The sequence below is a fragment of the Pholis gunnellus genome, assembly GCF_910591455.1.
Source record: "Pholis gunnellus genome assembly, chromosome: 1".
In the NCBI taxonomy this organism is placed as follows: Eukaryota; Metazoa; Chordata; class Actinopteri; order Perciformes; family Pholidae; genus Pholis; species Pholis gunnellus.
Genome location: NC_136528.1, coordinates 6,553,312 through 6,572,092, shown reverse-complemented (window position 1 = coordinate 6,572,092; position 18,781 = coordinate 6,553,312). Strand labels below are relative to the sequence as shown.

At 42.6% G+C, this 18,781-nt stretch overlaps 1 protein-coding gene across 1 annotated transcript; it reads right to left on the bottom strand.

The window, feature by feature from the left end:
- Window positions 1-6,126: 6,126 nt before the first annotated feature.
- LOC306696037 (alpha-2Db adrenergic receptor-like) lies at window positions 6,127-12,248 on the bottom strand (the record flags this gene model as incomplete). Its single annotated transcript, XM_079159524.1, has 2 exons — window positions 6,127-7,272; window positions 11,934-12,248. 2 exons carry the CDS (start codon window positions 12,246-12,248, stop codon window positions 6,127-6,129), a joined length of 1,461 nt encoding a protein of 486 aa, XP_079015650.1.
- Window positions 12,249-18,781: the final 6,533 nt, after the last annotated feature.

The window sequence follows — 18,781 nt, the reverse complement described above, 5'->3', positions numbered from 1 at the left end:
TAAGAGCCATGTTAAAGAAAGCAGTTATTCAGCACTCAGTCCTTTAACTTTCCAGTCTCATTAATTCACCAGAGCTAAGGTTGATCAGTTTTAGGGACACATTGTACTTGTCTGTGTCTGTCTCTAGTGCAGGAATCATGTTACATCACAACACATTATCACATACAAAACATGATTTATTAATATTCTCTGAGCCGCCTGCGCTCCCCTGGTCACTGTATTTATGCTGTTTTTAAAATCACAATATTCTCTCTCTCTTTTTGCAAACGTTTTCCCTCGTCTTTTATTTTACTCCACGAGAGCTGCTCGGGGACAGAGAGAGCTGGTCAGACTGCTGGGAGTCGATATATTCTTTGCTTAAAGCTCCGTGGTGCACCACGTGTCACACATTTGTATTCATATAAAGCTGCAAGCTTCGTCCTTCTGTTCTGCATACTCTTGCAACTTCTTCAGCTTCTTCCTCTCCCTGTTGAGCACAATTAAAAGAACAAACATCCAATCACATGTTCAGGAGTCTGGTTTTATGGATAACTACATGAATGTCCAGATGTTACTAGCTGCTAAAAGGCAGTTTGATCACCAAATGGAGTGTTCATGAATACATTTTAATTAAAAAATATTTCTTGTGCCATTGATCAAACAGCTTGACAAGAGATTATCATCTGTTTAAGCGCTGTAAAAAGAACAGCTCAGAGCAGGAACACGATGGCATCAGCAGGGTAAGTCTGGCATTATAACAGCATTTCAGTCATTTTTTGGACTCTCCTCCTTTGCATGTAAACAGGAACATGAATGGATTAACTCTTATGAGGAAACTGTGAAGACTTCAATTTAAAAGTAAATAGAATAAAATGCATTGTAAATACTTAAATATGCACCATCAACTAATACATGCAGCCTACTTCCTCAGAGGATAAACCCTAATGAGTTTGGTGATCCCCAGATTTTTTTATCCAGCGCCGCCTCACAGTTTTCAATTATCCAGTGAAATATCTCTGCTTCTACACGAAGGATCGGCACAACATTTTGTACAGACCTTCGTGGTTCCTACAAGTTTCATTGTAATAAGTTTGTTGATCCCTCAACTTTTCAGAAGGTCAAGGTTGGTTGCTTGATGACGGAGTCATCGTGATGTCACCCATCGGTTTGTAGACTGACATTTTGAAGCTTCCAGTTCGCCGATTTTGCCGTCGCCATCTTGGATTACGGCCGTTGTTTTTTTTGCAACCAATGAACAGAAATGACCATATCTGGACTGAGGAGGAGTGACGTAGAGACCTGTCAATCACTGTGTAGCCCCGCCCTAAAGCATCCCCTGCTTTATGGTCTGTTTGACTCTAAATGGACCATAATTTACTAAATGAACATCATGCTGTATTGAAGAAGACTTGAAACTAGAGATTGAGACCATAAACTCATGTTTACATAGCTGCTGTTTGATGCTATATTAATGCTTTGAATGTCAGGCACACAGGTGTGATTGTATTGCCATTTGATCTGAAATGTACTTCTTGAAACAATTCTTACACCCACTGCACATTTGACTATGCATGTAAAACTGTAATTACTCTGTTTTTTATACAAACAATGAATTAACATATTCTAATCTTGGCGTGTAGCTTCTCACCACACAGTCAGAGACAGCTGGTAGTGAAATGTGATGACTCCAGGACTTTGTGTATTCGTTCCAATCTGGCAGGAGGAGAACCATTGTGTTCCTCAGTATGGCCTCTGTGAGCTGCCGAAACCAACAAGCCAAGCAACTGCCAGATTTTAAAAATAACCAGCAACTCCTGAATGCATTCTAACGAGAGCTCAACAATGACAGTTTCAAGGTTAGGAAACATCACACGGCTGCTTCTAAACAGTGTGCACGGCAGAGCTTCTCTGGGCGCTCACTGTCTTTATTTTGGGCTCACAGATGTGAATGCAGAGACACTAACGAGACAGGATGATAAAGCTGTCTGCAGCCAAAACTATTTCATGATGGTTTGGTTTCAAACGAGTTACCAAAACCCACCAAGTTTTGGCTGAAGTGCCTCTACCCTGGAAATTAACAAATCCATTTATCCGTTGTCGCTGGCTCATCAGCACATTACAAATCGGGGGAAGCGGTGTTAATGACTGATTATCTGGCGACAGAAACGTGCATTCCTACGCTGGGACAGGAGTGTGTGGAATTTGGCGCTTTGAGCACCACAAGCTAAACGACATCTAGTCCCATTATATTGGAGAGAAGGAAGACATCTCTACGGCCGATACGTCCAAAACGAGACAACTCACAATGTAGATTAATAAATAGCACTAGGTTTTTAATTTGGTGAACTGTCCCTTTAATCAAAAGATCTACTTCTTTCACCCCTGTTAGTGGTGATCGCAGGCTGAGAGCTAACACAGGAAAACCGCCTGTGTGTTCCAATATCCAGATTACCAAACTATTTGATAAGCGAGAAAGAGTATGACCCAATACATTGTATGTCAAACGCAGTATGACAAAAATACCAGTATGTTCTACAACATCCGGTAGTATTTAGCAGTATGCAAGCCGGCATGCTTTTTGGGGGTAATTCTGACCCACAATCCTTTGCGCAGCACATAAACGAAGAGGGATCAAAGTTAAAGGTGTCGTGTTATGAGGAAGTAGTAACTCCCAATTCAATGCATACTGCAGGCTACCGAAAAATACTTAATAAGCTCAGCTTGTGTTTCTGTCCTGCAGCATCTGAACCGGCGGCAGATTGACAGCCATGGATATGATTGGATGTTCCCAGACCACTTAGCGGTGGATGAGCCAATCATTGTGAAGGATATTGACAACAGCTGATGCCAATTTGCCAAATTGGGGCCGCTTCTTTTGAATTCCAGAGACAACAGAAGTTGTAATTTATTCTGGAATAATAATACTAATCAATTGAGTACTCCAAATGATCTGAGAGTCCGTGGAGATGCTGGCAGAACGCAACAGCTTTGAGTAGAAGACTATAAACCAGGAACGCTTTACTCTGCTTCGATTAAGAGATTTTCTATTCCAAGTGTTACAAATACTTTCGTAAGTATGTCAATTCTAGTGATGTGGGTTTCTGCACAAGTACAGTAGGTCTGAAGGGAAATGTGGAGGTTATAAAAAGAAGCTCGACAGAGAGACGCTGTAGATCTTCAAGTTCCTATTTAGCAAATCAGGAAAAAGTTTGGAGTAAAGCAGCAGAAGAGAAGAACAAGCTGTGAAATAACAATAACATCCGTTAACATACTAAGAACACAGCCAGGTCAAGAAAAGAAGAGGTCACTCTTAAAGGGGCAGTTCACCCCATAAATCAAAAATGAACAATTTTCCTCTTAACTATCTATTAGAATCTAGATTCTGTTTTGGTGTGAGTTGCCTGGTTTTGGAGATATCGGGACTAGATGTCGTTCAGCTTGTGGTGTTCAAAGGCCCCCAAAAAAATACATTTGAAAAAGTTGACAGCAACGTCTCTTTTGAGAAATCATGACCTGTTTACTCCTTATAATCTACTGACCCTTTTTTGAGCAGATTCATTTCGGAACTATAGTCTTTCAACCGAACTACACCGGGCAACCGTATCGCGATGCAGAAGGAAGGATGCATCTACTCACGGGCGAGAGGCTCGCGACAGAAAGACGTGAACATAAGAGGCGCCCATCTCGACTGAGCTGTAACGTTAGCTAGCTCAGCCCAAATGCTAAACACAAGGCTTCAAAACAGCATTCCGCAAACCAATGGGCGCCTTGACGGTGATTACATCCACTTCTTACACGCCTCTTTGTAGGATCACCTGCCGCTTTTCATTTTGTCCTCTAACTCATGTTAACTATTTTCACTTCTGTGTTGGATCTGAGTCCAGTATAAAAGCTGAGAAACCTGCCATGAGAGACGGGGGCGAAAGCAATAAACAGAATGCAGTGAGACATCAGTATGCAGAGTTTCTAACTTGCAGGCAGGAAATTATGGAAGGTCGCCCCAGAAGGCATTATATTACCGTTTCTTGCCCTTTGGGCCACTTTAGAACGCACTTCATCATATTTTATCAACAGCATTATACTTCAGGTGAAATAGTTAATTACGCAACTCCCGAGTTGTTGTCAAACTCCGTGTTGCATGGTAACCAGAGTGATGTAACGTCCCTTGTGGCCTTGGACTTTGCGGCTCCTTCTGCGGCCGCCGACACTCGTATCTGTGCTTCGTGTTTGTAGAGATGGAAGATAAAAAACGTCGCGGATTATCGTGCCAAATTAAAAGCAACAGAATACATTTTGTTTCCCCAATCTGCATGAAGCAATTGAATGAATAATGATTTATTCTTCGTCGTATCGAAGTGTTGGGTTCAGGTCGGATCAGGTTTTCTCCAGCGGTACGTGAGCCCTGAAGCAGCCGGTCCAGTTGTTTCATCCTGAGCTTCAGAGAATAATTATCTTTTGTTGTATGAGCCTGAGGTTCATTATATTAATTCAGAGGCTCTCTCTTTTCTATTCCTTCTCTTTTGTCCTCTTTGTAAAGCGAAGATCAGCCCGTCTGCACGCTGCACATGAATTTTTAATGTCTTTGCCTCCGAGCTGTGCAGTGTCAACAGAACACTGCTGCTGCGTGGAAAACTGGTAACTTTCATTGGGCTTTCCGTTCTCCGTGTCTACTCCAAGTGAAAGTTTAAACTTTGGGTGCTGCCGGTGTTTATATACTCTGAGGCACAGCAAGCCATTAAAAGAGCAAGTAATTGACATTCAGAGCGTTACTGGCAGCAAACAACTATTACCTATGTAAAGATATAGTGAAGTAATGCCTATCTGAGCCCTTTGTGTGTGTTTTAATCAGAGCTTCTCCTTGCTTTGTTGATATAGTTGGGTCGGCCTTTGGGGCATGTTAGCGTGCCCCACTGGTTAGCTAGCGGCGGCCGCTCTGCACTGCTCTCATACGCTGGTTAGAGACGCTAACATCGTCCCAAACCGGCATCGTCGACGTGGAAGGGTAGCACCCACCCTCCGGTTCCCCCTCAGACAAACACTGTTAGCTCTGTCAGCACTGTCGCCGTTGTTTGCACTGTTAGCTGTGAGGCGCCGGCCATGTTGAGAGCCGTTTAGAGGCTATCGAAACTCTCCCAATCTCGTATCTTGCACCTTTAAAGGAACAGCGTGTAGCTTTAAAGGTAATTTATTGGATATAAATATATGATATTCATAACTATGTTTTCATTAGTATATAATCACCTAGAACTAACAATTATTGTGTTTTTGGTAGCGTTTTTATCAATACCACTGCTTTTCTTGGCAAGACCCGGCCTGTGCAATAGGCGTCCATGCTCGCTGAGGTACTTGTAACCTGATTTGTCCTGGCTATCCTCACCATAACTATTTAAGATCAATGCCTAACCTTAACCAATCGCCTATGCCTCAACCAGCTTCGCAGGGCGGGTCTTACAAACCAAACACAGACTCTAAAGAAAGTCTTTCACATTTTTTTTACGTTACCTGAAGGCCACCGTAGTTCTCCGACGCTGTTGGGAAGGGAGGAGTGAGTCAGTTGGATGCAATCCGCAACATCACCACTAGATGCCCCTAAATCAGACACACTACTACCTTTAAAAAGTCATTGCATATTATTTTTAAAGCACAGCTGTTTTTCTTTCTCCCTTAGTTCCTTATAAATCTGCTCTTCTGTCAGTACAAAGGTTTGCTCAGTCAGTCAGTCAGTCAGCCGGCTCGCTGTAGCTCACATCTCGGCGCTCCGCGGGGACACAGTTCACAGCCCTGCAGCGGTTTTCCTCTAATTAACATTCAAACTCCGGTAAAAAGACGCCCTTACAACTTTGACATTTTATTGCATCACGCAAGCAGAGTCGGAGAAACCTGCACACACAGCACCCATGTTTCATAATCGTCTTCCTCTGGCTCGTTTGCACTAGAATAGAAAGTGATTATTTCATAAATGAATGAGCAGTTGAATAATAAATCAATACGCAGGCTGCGTGGCAAGCCCTTTAATGTCGGTATGACAACACAGTGGAAAACAGGATTAAAAGTGTGTGCACACATTTGTGTTTGACTGTTTGTCTGTTTCTGTGTGATGCCACTCACACACACTCTCTCACACACACGCACACACACATTGACATCTTATGTTCCCTTATGAGTCTGGAATAAAATCTTCTTGAAGGCCTTCCTGAAGTCTCGGTTGAAGATGGTGTATATGATTGGGTTCAGGCAGCTGTTGCAGTACCCGATCCAGAAGAACAGGTTGAAGAGTGTGTCGGGGATCGTGCAGTTCTCTCTGCAGACCGCGTGGAGACTGTAGGTGAAGAAGAACGGGAACCAGCAGAGGACAAAAACCCCCATCACCACCGCCAGAACAAATGTGAAGCGCTTCTCCCTCATTTGCGCCACTTTGTTCTTGGACAGAGTCGTCCGCCGGCTGCGGAGAGGCAGCGGGGACGGGAGGAGGAAGTGGTGGGAGCAGTTCTCGGACGACGCCCACGATATGGAGGCGCAGGACGGGGGAGGAGGCTTCAACCTGTCCGATGCTCCCTCTGCATCCTCTGTTTTCACGCCTCCCCCGGCTCTCCTGGGGAAGCGGAGCGCCGAAGAAAACGAGGCGGATGCTTTTATGTTGGGTTCGCAGCTCCTCTCCTCCAAGTCGATGTCGTCCAGCTCTCCTCTCCTGCGGCTGCTGCTGCTGCTGTCCACGTTGGAGGAGCTGTGTCGGTTTGCGGGCCGCGGGCTGTCCAGCTCGTACCGGGATTCGCTGCCGGAGCCAGCTCCTTTTCTTTGGCAAGTCCTGTCGTTGCCCTCGAAACAGGTCTCGGACTGTGACGGCTGGCGCTCCACCATGTTCTTCGCCACGAACACGGTGGAGGCCCGCTGCTTGGCGACGCGGTAGATCTTGCAGTACACGAGTATCATGATGACGCCCGGGGCAAAGAAGGACACGAGGCAGGAGGAGAGGATGTACCACGTCTGGTTGTTGAGGAGACACACCTGCCGCCGGCCGTCGTCGCCCTCGGCCTCCGTCCCCGGATCCTCCTCCTTCTGCGTCATGAGGAGCGGCGGGGAGGATATGACGATCGATATGAGCCACACGACACTGATCATCGATTTGATCCGCTTGGGCGTCCGTTTGCGGTTGTAGCTGACGGCTTTGGTGACGGACCAGTAGCGGTCAAGGCTGATGGCGCACAGGTGGACGATGGAGGAGGTGCAGAAGAGGACGTCCAGAGCCAGGTAGAAGGAGCACCAGGTGGACCCAAAGTACCAGTAGCCCATGACCTGGAAGAAGGGAGAAACCAATCAAAACATGTTAAATAAATCACCAGAGGAGAGAATTAGAAAGTGGCTTTGAGCGAGGCGCCGAAAGTTCATTTTGCCTCAAAATAACAAAGCAGTCAATATCTCATTTCCGCCATGTGGACTGCAACTGTATTTATTTTGTTTGCCCTCGTGGTTTGACATCTGCCCCCCCCCCTCGAAGATTATCTGGGCCGACAATCTTTTTACAGCTGGCAGAAACTGTGAAATATCCATCACATTCCTGCACAGCGTGCTCTGCAGTCACCGTGAATATTTGTGGGGTTTTTTTCCTCTTGCAGGAGATGTAGAAGTAAATATTGGACTTTCTCAGCTGCTGTGCAACATTTGGACGATGCTGCTGCATTCGCTTCTCTGGGGAATTTAATTCCCAGTTTATGGTTTCGGAGACGTTAAATGAGGATCTGCCGACGTTCAGATGGAGTTTTGATCACCATTAATTGATTAATTAACAAAACATTTAACGACAACAATTCTGATCCTCAATGAATCGTTATCATTCACAAAGAAAAGCATTCTCTGTTTTCACCGTCTTATATTCTCTCTTTGATATACTTAAATCATTGACTGAATATACATTTGTAAGGCCGTTTCTGATCCATTTTTGACAGTTAGGAAAAAAATTACATTTTTACATCAACACATAACATAAACAATCATTTTTTCACACGGATCCTTTAAATTTGACGATTAAATATATGTACTGAGTTCTGCTGAACAAACTACAGTACTGAAGACACTGTTTCTCTAACATCATCTCTTTGACATAACCGTCTGACATTTCTTTAATTTCATCGGCTGAAATAGATTTTACCTTCAATTCATCTGTAATAAGCTAATATTGAAGATTTCCCCGTCTAGCTCCAGCTGTACATTGATGGTGTTTTTGACTGTTGGTCAGTCCAGACAAGCAATCTGGAAGAAGTAACCTTGGCTTGAACTTGTGAAGGATGCAGTAGTAAATAATTAATCAGGAAAAAAACAGCATGCTCGCAGCTCCGTGAGACTTACTTCAACATATTATCATGTAACAGTGCATACATCTTATCCGAAGACGAGTTATTTTATTGTCTTTTGTGTGTTTTCCAACGAGCCCCTGCAGTGTTTAGGCAACAAAAGGACTTGGTGAGGTTTGGAGAAAGATCGTGGTTTTTAAGTAACTACCGAAGTGTATTCAGGACACGAGCAGCGGTCTCCTTGGTGAAAGTCTGAAGTTTGTTTGAGCCGTGCATACGCCCCGACCTTCTGCCGACACAGACTTTTTACACGACGCCACCTCTCCTCTCCTCACGATTACATACAAACCGATTTTGCGGGTTTCATATAAATTGCAATGCTAACATTTACATGCTAACATGCTCACAGTAACGTTCCCTTTCCTGTCTCACTATATTTAACTAATTAATTATTTTTTTCTTTTCTTTTCTTATTATTTATTCATACATATTTCTTGATATGTGTTATTATTTGTACATTATATATAATATATACACATACATCTACATACCATTTTATATCCCCAATTTTTCTGCGTTGTTGCTGCCGTTATGTTTTTTATTGTTTTGAATATTCGTTTTATTGATTTATACCTCTCACTCTGCTATTGTGTGTTTCTCTTTATCTCTGTGTCGTCATTACGCTCCGTCTGTTCACTGTCCATTCAAAAGCAAAAAGAAGCAGTTGAACTTAAATGCTCACAGAAACGTGCTCACATAATGTTCACCATCTTAGTTAGCACGCTGACATTTTCTAATTAGCACTAAACACAAACCTCAGCTGAGGCTGATGGGAATGGAATTAGTTTTTCTCAGGTATTTGTTCATTAACCAAAGTGTTGGACGAACACATTTGTTAGATGAAAAGTCTGAGATTCAACAGGAATTCATCCTGAGAGGAAAACGAATGTCCTTATGAAAATATCATTGCAACTCATGTAAGAGTTGTCCCGATATCTCAGCCGGGCCGACAGGCCGACACTGACCTTCCAACAGCCGAGCCACCAGCAGGACCAACAAATCTGACTAATCATTTAGGGAAATAATCAGGTTATTAGTTGCAGCCCTTTTAGTCACAACTGCTGCTGCAGATGGAGATTTGCTGTGGCATGCAGCAGTAGAGGAATGTAGCTGCTCTGGCTCTGAATGTTACTGCAGTGGAAATGTCTTTTGTGTTTTTAATTTGCTTTGTAGAAGCTATTTATATAATGGCTCCCATCATTTAGGTGGAATTATAAAAACCAACAGTCCATTAGCTGTAATACAGAGGAAACGGAGAGGACAATGAACCAGAAGGACCAGGATGACCAGAAGTCATCAAGACTGTCTGCGTTGTGAACACATTTTAAAAAAGCGTATTAATAAAAAAAGAGAGGAAGAACAACCTGGATGAACCCGTCTACAGCAGACAGGAAACAGTTTCAGACAGGAGAAGTGTCTGATGTCTAATGCAACACAGAAGAGGCTCCGTGTAGATTTCAAGTGTTAACAGCTGATGAAAAGCAGGGAGCTGTTATTACTGGGAGCCGATGAGAAAGTCAGAGAGGAAACATCGTCGACGAGCGCCAATGTGAAGGAAGGAAAACGTAGAATTAAATCATATAGAATTCAACAGAGTAGAGCATAAATTTAATATGCAACAAACAAATCAAAGTACTATATGAACATTTCTGCGAACAGCATATCCCAAGTGTTCCCTGCCAACGCTATTGATCATTGAATTTACAGTGTAAACAAATATGGATGAACACAAGAAACCCTAACCCCTCATGGGGAAACCAAAGGTATACAAGAACTATGTTTCTTACAGGTGCTGCTGAAGAACACAGTAGATGCATGAGTTGGATGAACATTTGGTTTCCTTTACATGTGACCGAACATGAAACGGACGTAGTCACCATGACGTCACTGATTGGTTTGTGGACATTTTGAAGCCTCGAGGTAGGCATTTTGTCCGTCGCTATCTTGGTTTTTTTTGTAGCTAAGTACAACCGAATGATGAAATAAGACATTTTTAGGTGAACATAAATTCTTCAATTAACTTCCATGAACTGCTAAACATTACTGTGAAAGGGTCAAAGTCGTAAGAAGAAAACACGGGCAACTCCCAGACCGAACAACGCCATAGCAGCAACCTGTCAATCATAGTAAGCCCCGCCCTAAAGCATAACCTGCTTTATAGTCTGTTTGACTCTAAATGGACCATCATTTACTAAATGAACACCATGCTGTATTGAAGAAGACTTGAAACTAGAGATTGAGACCATAAACTCATGTTTACAATGTTTACTGAGTTAATAAATCAAGAGAGAAGTAGAGTCATTTTCTCATAGACTTCTATACAACCAGAGGAGTCGCCCCCTGGTGGACACTAGAGAGAATGCAGCTTTAATACATGAAGCATTGGCTTCACTTTTAAGAGGTTCTCGCCTGGGTTTGAGGGTGGTGTAGTCCTGTCTAAACTTTCTAAAATGTATACATTTCATCACCTGCAGCCAAAGTACAAAAATGTCAGTGTGTATGAAGTTTAGTCGTCGGTGGATTTCATTGATCCAAAAGCACAATTTTTACTTGCTAACATTAGAATCATCTAACAAACTCAAACCAACACCAGAAGCCCATGCATCACTTCAACAGCACCTTGTGTTAACTTATGAACTGTATCTGCTAATGTTGTATGATGATAATCTAATTAGGTTTGCATTTAAACATGCCATTAATAAGCATTCTTGTTTTTTGCCATTGTGATTGTATTAAAAATATGTAGATTACAGGTCCTAAATGGATCCTTCTTATTTTTTCTTTGCAGAAGAAGAGCAGGAAGAGGTGGAGTTGGGTGACGTTTTAACTTGTTAGATGGATTGTTTAGCGATGCTAGCTGTGTGGATTAGTCGGTCCACCATTTTGTAATATGTGAACTATTGGATGAACGGTCATGAAATGAAGCCTACTGACTTTTTACCATTAGGCTGACATTTTCTTGGATGGATTGAAATTTAGCACTGATATTCATGGGCCCCAGAGGATGAATCCTAAAAACTTTGGGGATCCTCTGACTGTTCCTGTAGCACCACCAGCAGGGTTATGTTTTTTTGTCTCATGACTGATGGATCAGCACAATATTATGTCAAGTCATGAAATAGTCATGAAATGCAATCTACGGTTGCATTTTTGTACCGGAACACATATTTTTTGTGTGTGTCGCTCAGGACTAAATGTCAATGTAAAGTCAATTAGGATCCTTTTTTCGTGATGGACACACAAATTAAATGCATCGATGGAACGGTCGGAGCTAGTGACAAAGACAAAGACTACTCATGGTATCCAGAACTATCAACCACAAGAACCACTATCAACGTTCAAGACCTTACTAAGCGGCTTTGTTGCCTAAACCCAACTGTACGTAGTTATTTTAAGCGTGACCGTGATGGTCTGTGTGGTTTTGTTGTCTAAATCTAACTTTTGCAACGTAACGCAACGTCGTGCCGAAAAAGAAATCGTTTTCTGAGCGACACATAAAACAGACAATTTGTGTCCGTGTAACTATGTCACGAATTGTCATTGCAGATTGCTTTGTGAATATCAGCTGCAAAATGGAGTCATAGAGCAAAGAGTCTGTTTCCTCACCTCGTTGGCCAATGAGAAGGGGATGACCAGCGTCGCCACCAGTATGTCCGCTGAAGCCAGAGACACCAGGAAGAGGTTTTGAGGGGGCCTCAGGGCTCGGCTGGTGAAAACCGCCACCACGACCAGCACGTTACCCACCACGGTCCCCAGTATGATGACCGTGACCACCAGCACGATGAGCACCGACGCCACCTGCGAGTGAGGAGGTAGAGGAGGAGATCTTGGCGAGGAAGAGGTCTGGTTGACGCTCTCCAAAGAAGAGTTTGGTGGTGAAGTGGCCGGCGTTGTGGCAGTGAATACATCCGATAGGTCCATCCTGGTTAAATGTCTGGCGTTATGATATCCCCATTTTGTGTTTGGACTCCAGTGCGTTCACTGCAGACAGATTGTCTTCATGCCAGCCAGTGAGAAAATGACAGAAAGTACAAAAATGAAAAGAGGAATGAGAGAAAAAAGCCAGTGAAAGAATCTGCCAAAAAAAAGATGTCTCTTTGGTTACAGAAAAAAAACATCAAACAATATCCTTCACCAGCTTCAAAATATAAGATTTTAAATCTCTCAAATAAGAAAAACACACATGCATGGCTTAAAATCCTTTCAGCATCAGAGCTGTGGTCAGTATTTCATCATATTTTATCTAAAAACATATCGCTTCATCTCAGCGTTCCTGCTGCAACAAAAGCAGGATTTAAGTTAGGATAAAAAAATGTAAAAAAGTCATACCTTTGAAAATGTCCATCTGAGCCCAGAGGTTGACACACTGAAGCTACAAGACTGGCCTACTTATTCCTGATGAGATTCAAGGAAATAACACGAGAAAAATATATAGAAGCATATGCATGTGCAAGTTGGAGCAAGGACAGAAACCCTATTTGAAATGCATGGTAGCCTCATACTGCTGCACTCCGAAAGAGATCAATGTGGCAGAAAGAAATGATTGAAAAGTAGCGAAGAAACAGCCGAAAAGAAAAAAGACTGAATGGGAAGAAGAGGAGGACGAAGAGGAGACCAGAACATAAAACCAAAAAAAAAACAAGACGTCCTCACTTTCATGCGTGGTGTTGCCGTGCTGAGTGACACTGCTGCTGCCGCCGCTGCTGTTCACTGATCCTCCACTGCTGGAAAAGAGAGGAGGAGGAGGAGGAGGAGGAGGAGGGAGAGAGAGAGAGAGAGGGAGAGGGGCTAGAGAGGAGAGATGAAAGGAAAGAGTAGGAGATGCACGAAGAGGAGAGAGGAAGAGAAGAATTGATGCTTGAAAGGAGAAGAAGAGGATTTGAAAGAGGAAAGAAAAAGGCCAAGAAAATAAGGAAGGAAAGAGAGAGAGAGCGGGAGAGAAGGGAGGAGAGGTGGATGAAGGGAGAGATGAGAGAAAGGTATTAGACAGGAGAGGAGGGCACTACGAGAAAGAGTGGGAGGAAGAGAATGAGAGGAAGGAAGGAAAAAGAAAACAAGGAGACGTAGGGGTGAGAAGAGGAGAGGAGGACAGAAAAACAAGAGGATGAATGCAATGAGAAATGAAGAAGAGGAGGGCACAACGTGAGAGAGTGGGAGGAGAGATACAGGGACAACAAGAGGAAAGTAAATGAAAAGAAAAAGAGGAGAGGATAGGGAGTAAGAGGAGATAAGCAGGGGGGGGAGAGAGAGGTAAATACAAAGAAGACAAGAGGAGATTAAAAAGAGAGGTGAAGATAGAGAAAAGGGGAAAATGAGACAGGAGAAGATTGGAGAAGACAGGGTGAAGAGGAGGGAGGAAAGGAGGACAGAGAGGAGAGTCTACGAGGATGGTGGAAGAGGGGAAGGAACAAGGATGAGGAAAGGAGAAGAAAAAGAGGAGATGAAACAAGCAAAGAGGGATCGAGGGGAGGAAAAGGAGATAACAGGACATGAGGAGAGAGAGCGGGGGGATGAAGAGAGGAGAAGAGAATGAAAGAGGACAGGAAAGGCGAGAGAAAAGAAAGAAAACATGACAAGACATGGAAAGAAGAGGATAGGGGAGGAAACAAGTGTAGAGGAGAGGAAAGGAGAGGAAAAGAAATGCAAGACACGAGGAGAGGTTAGGAAAGACAGGAGAGGAAACAATGCTAGAGGAAAGACAAAGTAGAGAGGAGACAAAAGAGGAAAGGAAAGGAAAAAGAGGACAGTAGAAGAGAGGAAACGATGATAGAGGAGAGGAAACGAAAGAGATGCGAGGAGACGAAAGAGGAAAGGAAACAATGATAGAGGAGAGGAAACGAAAGGTTGTGCGGAAAGGATAAGAAAGACAGGAGAGGAAACAACAATAGATAAAAATGAAAAGAAAAAGAAAGGAAAGGAAGAGAGGAGAGGAGACAGTGGGGATAGGACAGGAAAAAGAGAACAAGACAAGAGAGGAAACAAGGAACAGGAGAGGAGAAGAAAGAAAAATGGAGAGAGAATAAGAGAGGATACAAAAGAGGAAAAAAAGAGGAGAGAAGGAAACAAAAAGAGGAGACTAGAGGGGAGGATTATATCGAGAGCAAATGAAAGAAAGCTGCTAAAAGAGACAGAATCAACTTTTCAGTGATTGTCAATCGATTCCCATTTAACCTGAGATGAGTGGAGAGAGACTGACAAACCTTTTATCTTTTTTATTTCATCAGGCTCACTGATGCTCTTAATTTAGCCGCCTGGCTCTGAGCGATGTCATGTAGGCAGAAGAACCGGAGGTTCGCCTGCAGCACGGCGTCTTACAGTGAACACAACACACGCGCTGTGATGCTCACACGCCTTTTATGACAGCTTCACAGGCTGGAGACCTCTGGAACCCACACATCACAAAAAGCCCACGTGACATGAATCCAGGCTGGGGAAGTAATCCCATGATGCCACAGCCCGTAGGCACACTGCTGATATATTTATTTATATTTATACAGTAATTTCTTCCCACTGTACTCGCTGCCGAGCTAGATAAACATCAACAAGCTGCACCCGGGGGTTTAGTTATCCAAACTAAAGAGCATTCGAGGCTGTGGGTCGGCGGGAATAATGAAAATTCACACGTCACCACCGAGTGAGTTCGGGGTTTGACTCACCGACGGGATAAAAACCAGATGACATTAATGATCCTCGAAGTCTCTGTGCGGAAACAAAAAGCATCGTCTAAGTCTAAGAAAGAAATGAAATAAAAATAATTGTGCTGTATATTTATGCTAAACAGCATGGAAACAACCAGTATTCTTGTAACTGATAATAGTTTACTAAGAGCTCAGGTTAAGTGTTAAAATCCAACTGATGTGTTCCAGAAATAGACTGGTTGGTTTGTGGACTGCCGTTGTGAAGCCTCAAGTTAGTTAGGCGTTTTGGCTGTAGCCATCTTCTTTTTTGTCCATCGCCATGTTTTGGGTTTTTTTGTAACCAGAAGTGACACGAGAGGGTTGAGCTGAGTACAACCGGACGCTAAATACAACAGGATTTTAAGGCAACCAAACATTTTACAATTAACTTCCATGAACTGATAAACACACTGTGAGACAAAAACACGGACAAATCTCAGCGGTGATTTGGCCGTCGCCATCTTGACTCTTTGCAAACTGTGAAAACAAGTTACCATAGTTGGAATGCGAAGGAGTGACGTTGTGACGGCATATACGGCTCTGGTCAATCACAGTAAGCCCCGCCCTAAAGCATCCCCTGCTTTATGGTCTGTTTGACTCTAAATGGACCATACTTTTCTAAATGAACATCATGCTGTATTGAAGACTTGAAACTAGAGATTGAGACCATAAACTCATGTTTACAATGTTTACTGAGGTAATAAATCAAGAGAGAAGTAGAGTCATTTTCTCATAGACTTCTATACAACCAGAGGAGTCGCCCCCTGGTGGACACTAGAGAGAATGCAGCTTTAAGGCATGAAGCATTGGCTTCACTCAGCAGAACCTGGTTCCAGGTAATGTTCACCATCCTGGTGTAGCTGTAAACATGCTAACATTTGCTAACAAGCAAAGTAAGACAATCACAACAACTGTCAGTCTGTTTGCTTTAGAAGTTTAGAAAACCTTAAATGAACTCAAAGAATAAGGCTGGCAAAACATATGTTTGTGTCAATATTTCCCATGAAAAGCAGAGGAAGAAGAAGTACTCAGACATTTTACTTTTACTGACAGTTAACTCCAAAATCAAAAACACATATTTCTCCTCGTACCTGTAGTGCTATTTATCGATCGACATTGTTTTGGTGTGAGTTTCCGAGTGTTGGAGATTTCAGCCGTAGAGTCGTCTTTCTTCTCTCCAACATAATGGGACCAGATGTCGCTCGGCTTGTGAAGAATTACTCTGTTACAAGTATTCTGCAAATGAATTAGTATCAACATATACAGAAAGTAGAGTACAGTAAAGTAAAATCATTCTTTCATTATGCAACATGGCCTAATTCAGAATAATAGAAGTTATGTTATTGGATTATAATTAGTGATGCATTCATGTGTTTGTCACTTTAATGGTGCAGCTGGAAAATGTGGAGCTCAATTTAATTACTTAATAACTGAAGTAACAGATCACATAATTTATTGAGAATTATTATTTTTATTTTGATCTGAATCTTCAAAGTAATTAGGAAGTTACTAAATAAATGTAGTAGGCCTAGGAGTAGAAGAATTAAGTATTGGAAAAAGGAAAAAAATCAAGTAAATTGTAAAGAGTAAGTAAGTAAAGAGTGCAGAGATGGGGAGGCGGCCAAGGTTGTAGCAGATAGGAATCCAACAGGAAACAGACACAAATTAGTAGTTACAAGGATACAAGGAAGTTACCTTACTAAGTTTAGCCTGAGTGGATGAGATAATGATCTGGTGAGCACCGGGAGGAAAGCCGGGGTTGATGTAACTGTGGAGTTGCTGACAGGTGAGAGCTGATGACCAGATGGATTCAAGGATTCACGGATAATTCACTGTCTTAATGCAACACACCAAATGCAGTTGTAGCCCATTTACTACCAGAGTAAAAACATGACAAACAACAAAACAAAAACAGAAGCGCATTCAAAAATAAATGCATTAACAGCAGCAACAAAACTAATTCTCTGGCATTAACAAATTCAACATCAGGAAAACTTCATCCATCAGCTTTGACTGTGTTTGAGCACCGAGCATCTTTTTAGCACTTGCACTCTCTCTACTGACCAGCAGGGGGCGACTCCTCTAGTTGCAAAAAGAAGTCTGATTGTATAGAAGTCTATGAGGAAATGCTCCTACAGTCCACAGACTAACGGGTGACGATCTTTTCCTTAAACCTGGTAGTTGTTGCCAGCATGGTTCTGTGATGCAGGGGCTCGCACCAACACACTTATCCCTCAAAACATAATAAAATTACTTTTTCGAAGGTCTCACATATGAACCGTTGTGAGGATACGTTGCACAGGGCAACTGTGTGGCTCACCAATGTGTATTTGATGGAGGCTTCGACATACAAACAACTTGTCAGTGGGATCAATTCATTGTTTTCATTGACAGTAAGAAAAATACATCACCAGACTTCATCATATATTATATAAGTGTGGTACGTGTTGATGTTCAAGATTTATTATCGCCTTATTATGGTAAAACAAACAATTACCTACCTACACAGATAGCAGACAACATAAGCATTTAGAGGCATGTCTGGCTACCTGATCAATCATAATCAAATAAAAGGAAATATCTCTTCAGCTGCTCACTACGTCTGTCTGCCATTTGATGCTGGGCAGGTTGTGTACGGGGGGTTTATCCGAGCTAAACGAGGCTAAAAGGAGACACTGTGAGAACGCTCCCGATTCATTTATTTATAAGGATTTAGTTTGGACGAGGAGTCCTACGTCAGCTAACTTTAGCTTGTGTGTGGGTGATGCCAGAGGCTGTTCTGGACCCAGCAGCTCCCCGACGGTACCGACATACTGTACCAGTGTTGAGATGCGTTTAGTCGGGGTTGGAATACAAAACCTGCACCTTTTTGGGTTGCTGATACCTCCAAAAAACTGCGCAGCTCGACATAAACTGTGGAGGAGTTGGAAGAAAGTGTGTTAGGATTTACCCCTGAGAGGTTTCAGTGGATGAGAAAAGGGCCTTGCTCAAGGGCACATGAGTCTTAGATTTTGTGGGAAGAGAGAAAGACTGATCCCCCTTATCTCTGCAGACTCAGACCCCGAGGACGTATCCAACAACAGCCTGCTTAAAAGTCTCTGCCAAGCCTCGAAGTAAACTTTCTGCGATTTGTATTCATTATATTAAAATAATGTGCACAGTGTCCAAGTCCATGTCTTTTACACAAATGACATGAGCAGTAAGATTCCCCTTCAATCGATAAGTGCCATCACTCAACAGGTGGTTTTAGTCAGGCTGAGACGCCATCCTGCAGTGCTCGTATGATAAGATCCATCGCTGGACTACAAGAGCCATGGAGTCTGAGTCTGCACTGAACCTAAACTCAATAAATCATTTTGCACCTTGACAGTTGAAGTGTCTCCTGGTTTAGCTTCGGTTCTCTGCAGTAGCCTTCAAACCTAAAAGTGACAAATACAACTGAATATATTAAGTTATTTTTCATGTTCTCTGATTTGGTATTCAGTGTAGAAAGAAACAGCATGATGCACGAGTATTATCCTACTAACATTACCTGATAATATATGCAGAGTGAAATGTGGGAATGTGTGTCGTGTTGAATAAAATTAAGAAAAATGAAAAAAATATATACATAAAAGGTCGAAGGGCGGTGATAGCAGATTATTCAGTTTGAATAATTGGATAAAAAAAATATTATTAATCAGAAAAATGCCAAAATTTGTTTCAAGGAAAGAATGCCGGTTCTTCTGATTTATTGTCGGCCCTGTGCAGCTCTGCAAGTGGAAACTGTTTCAAATG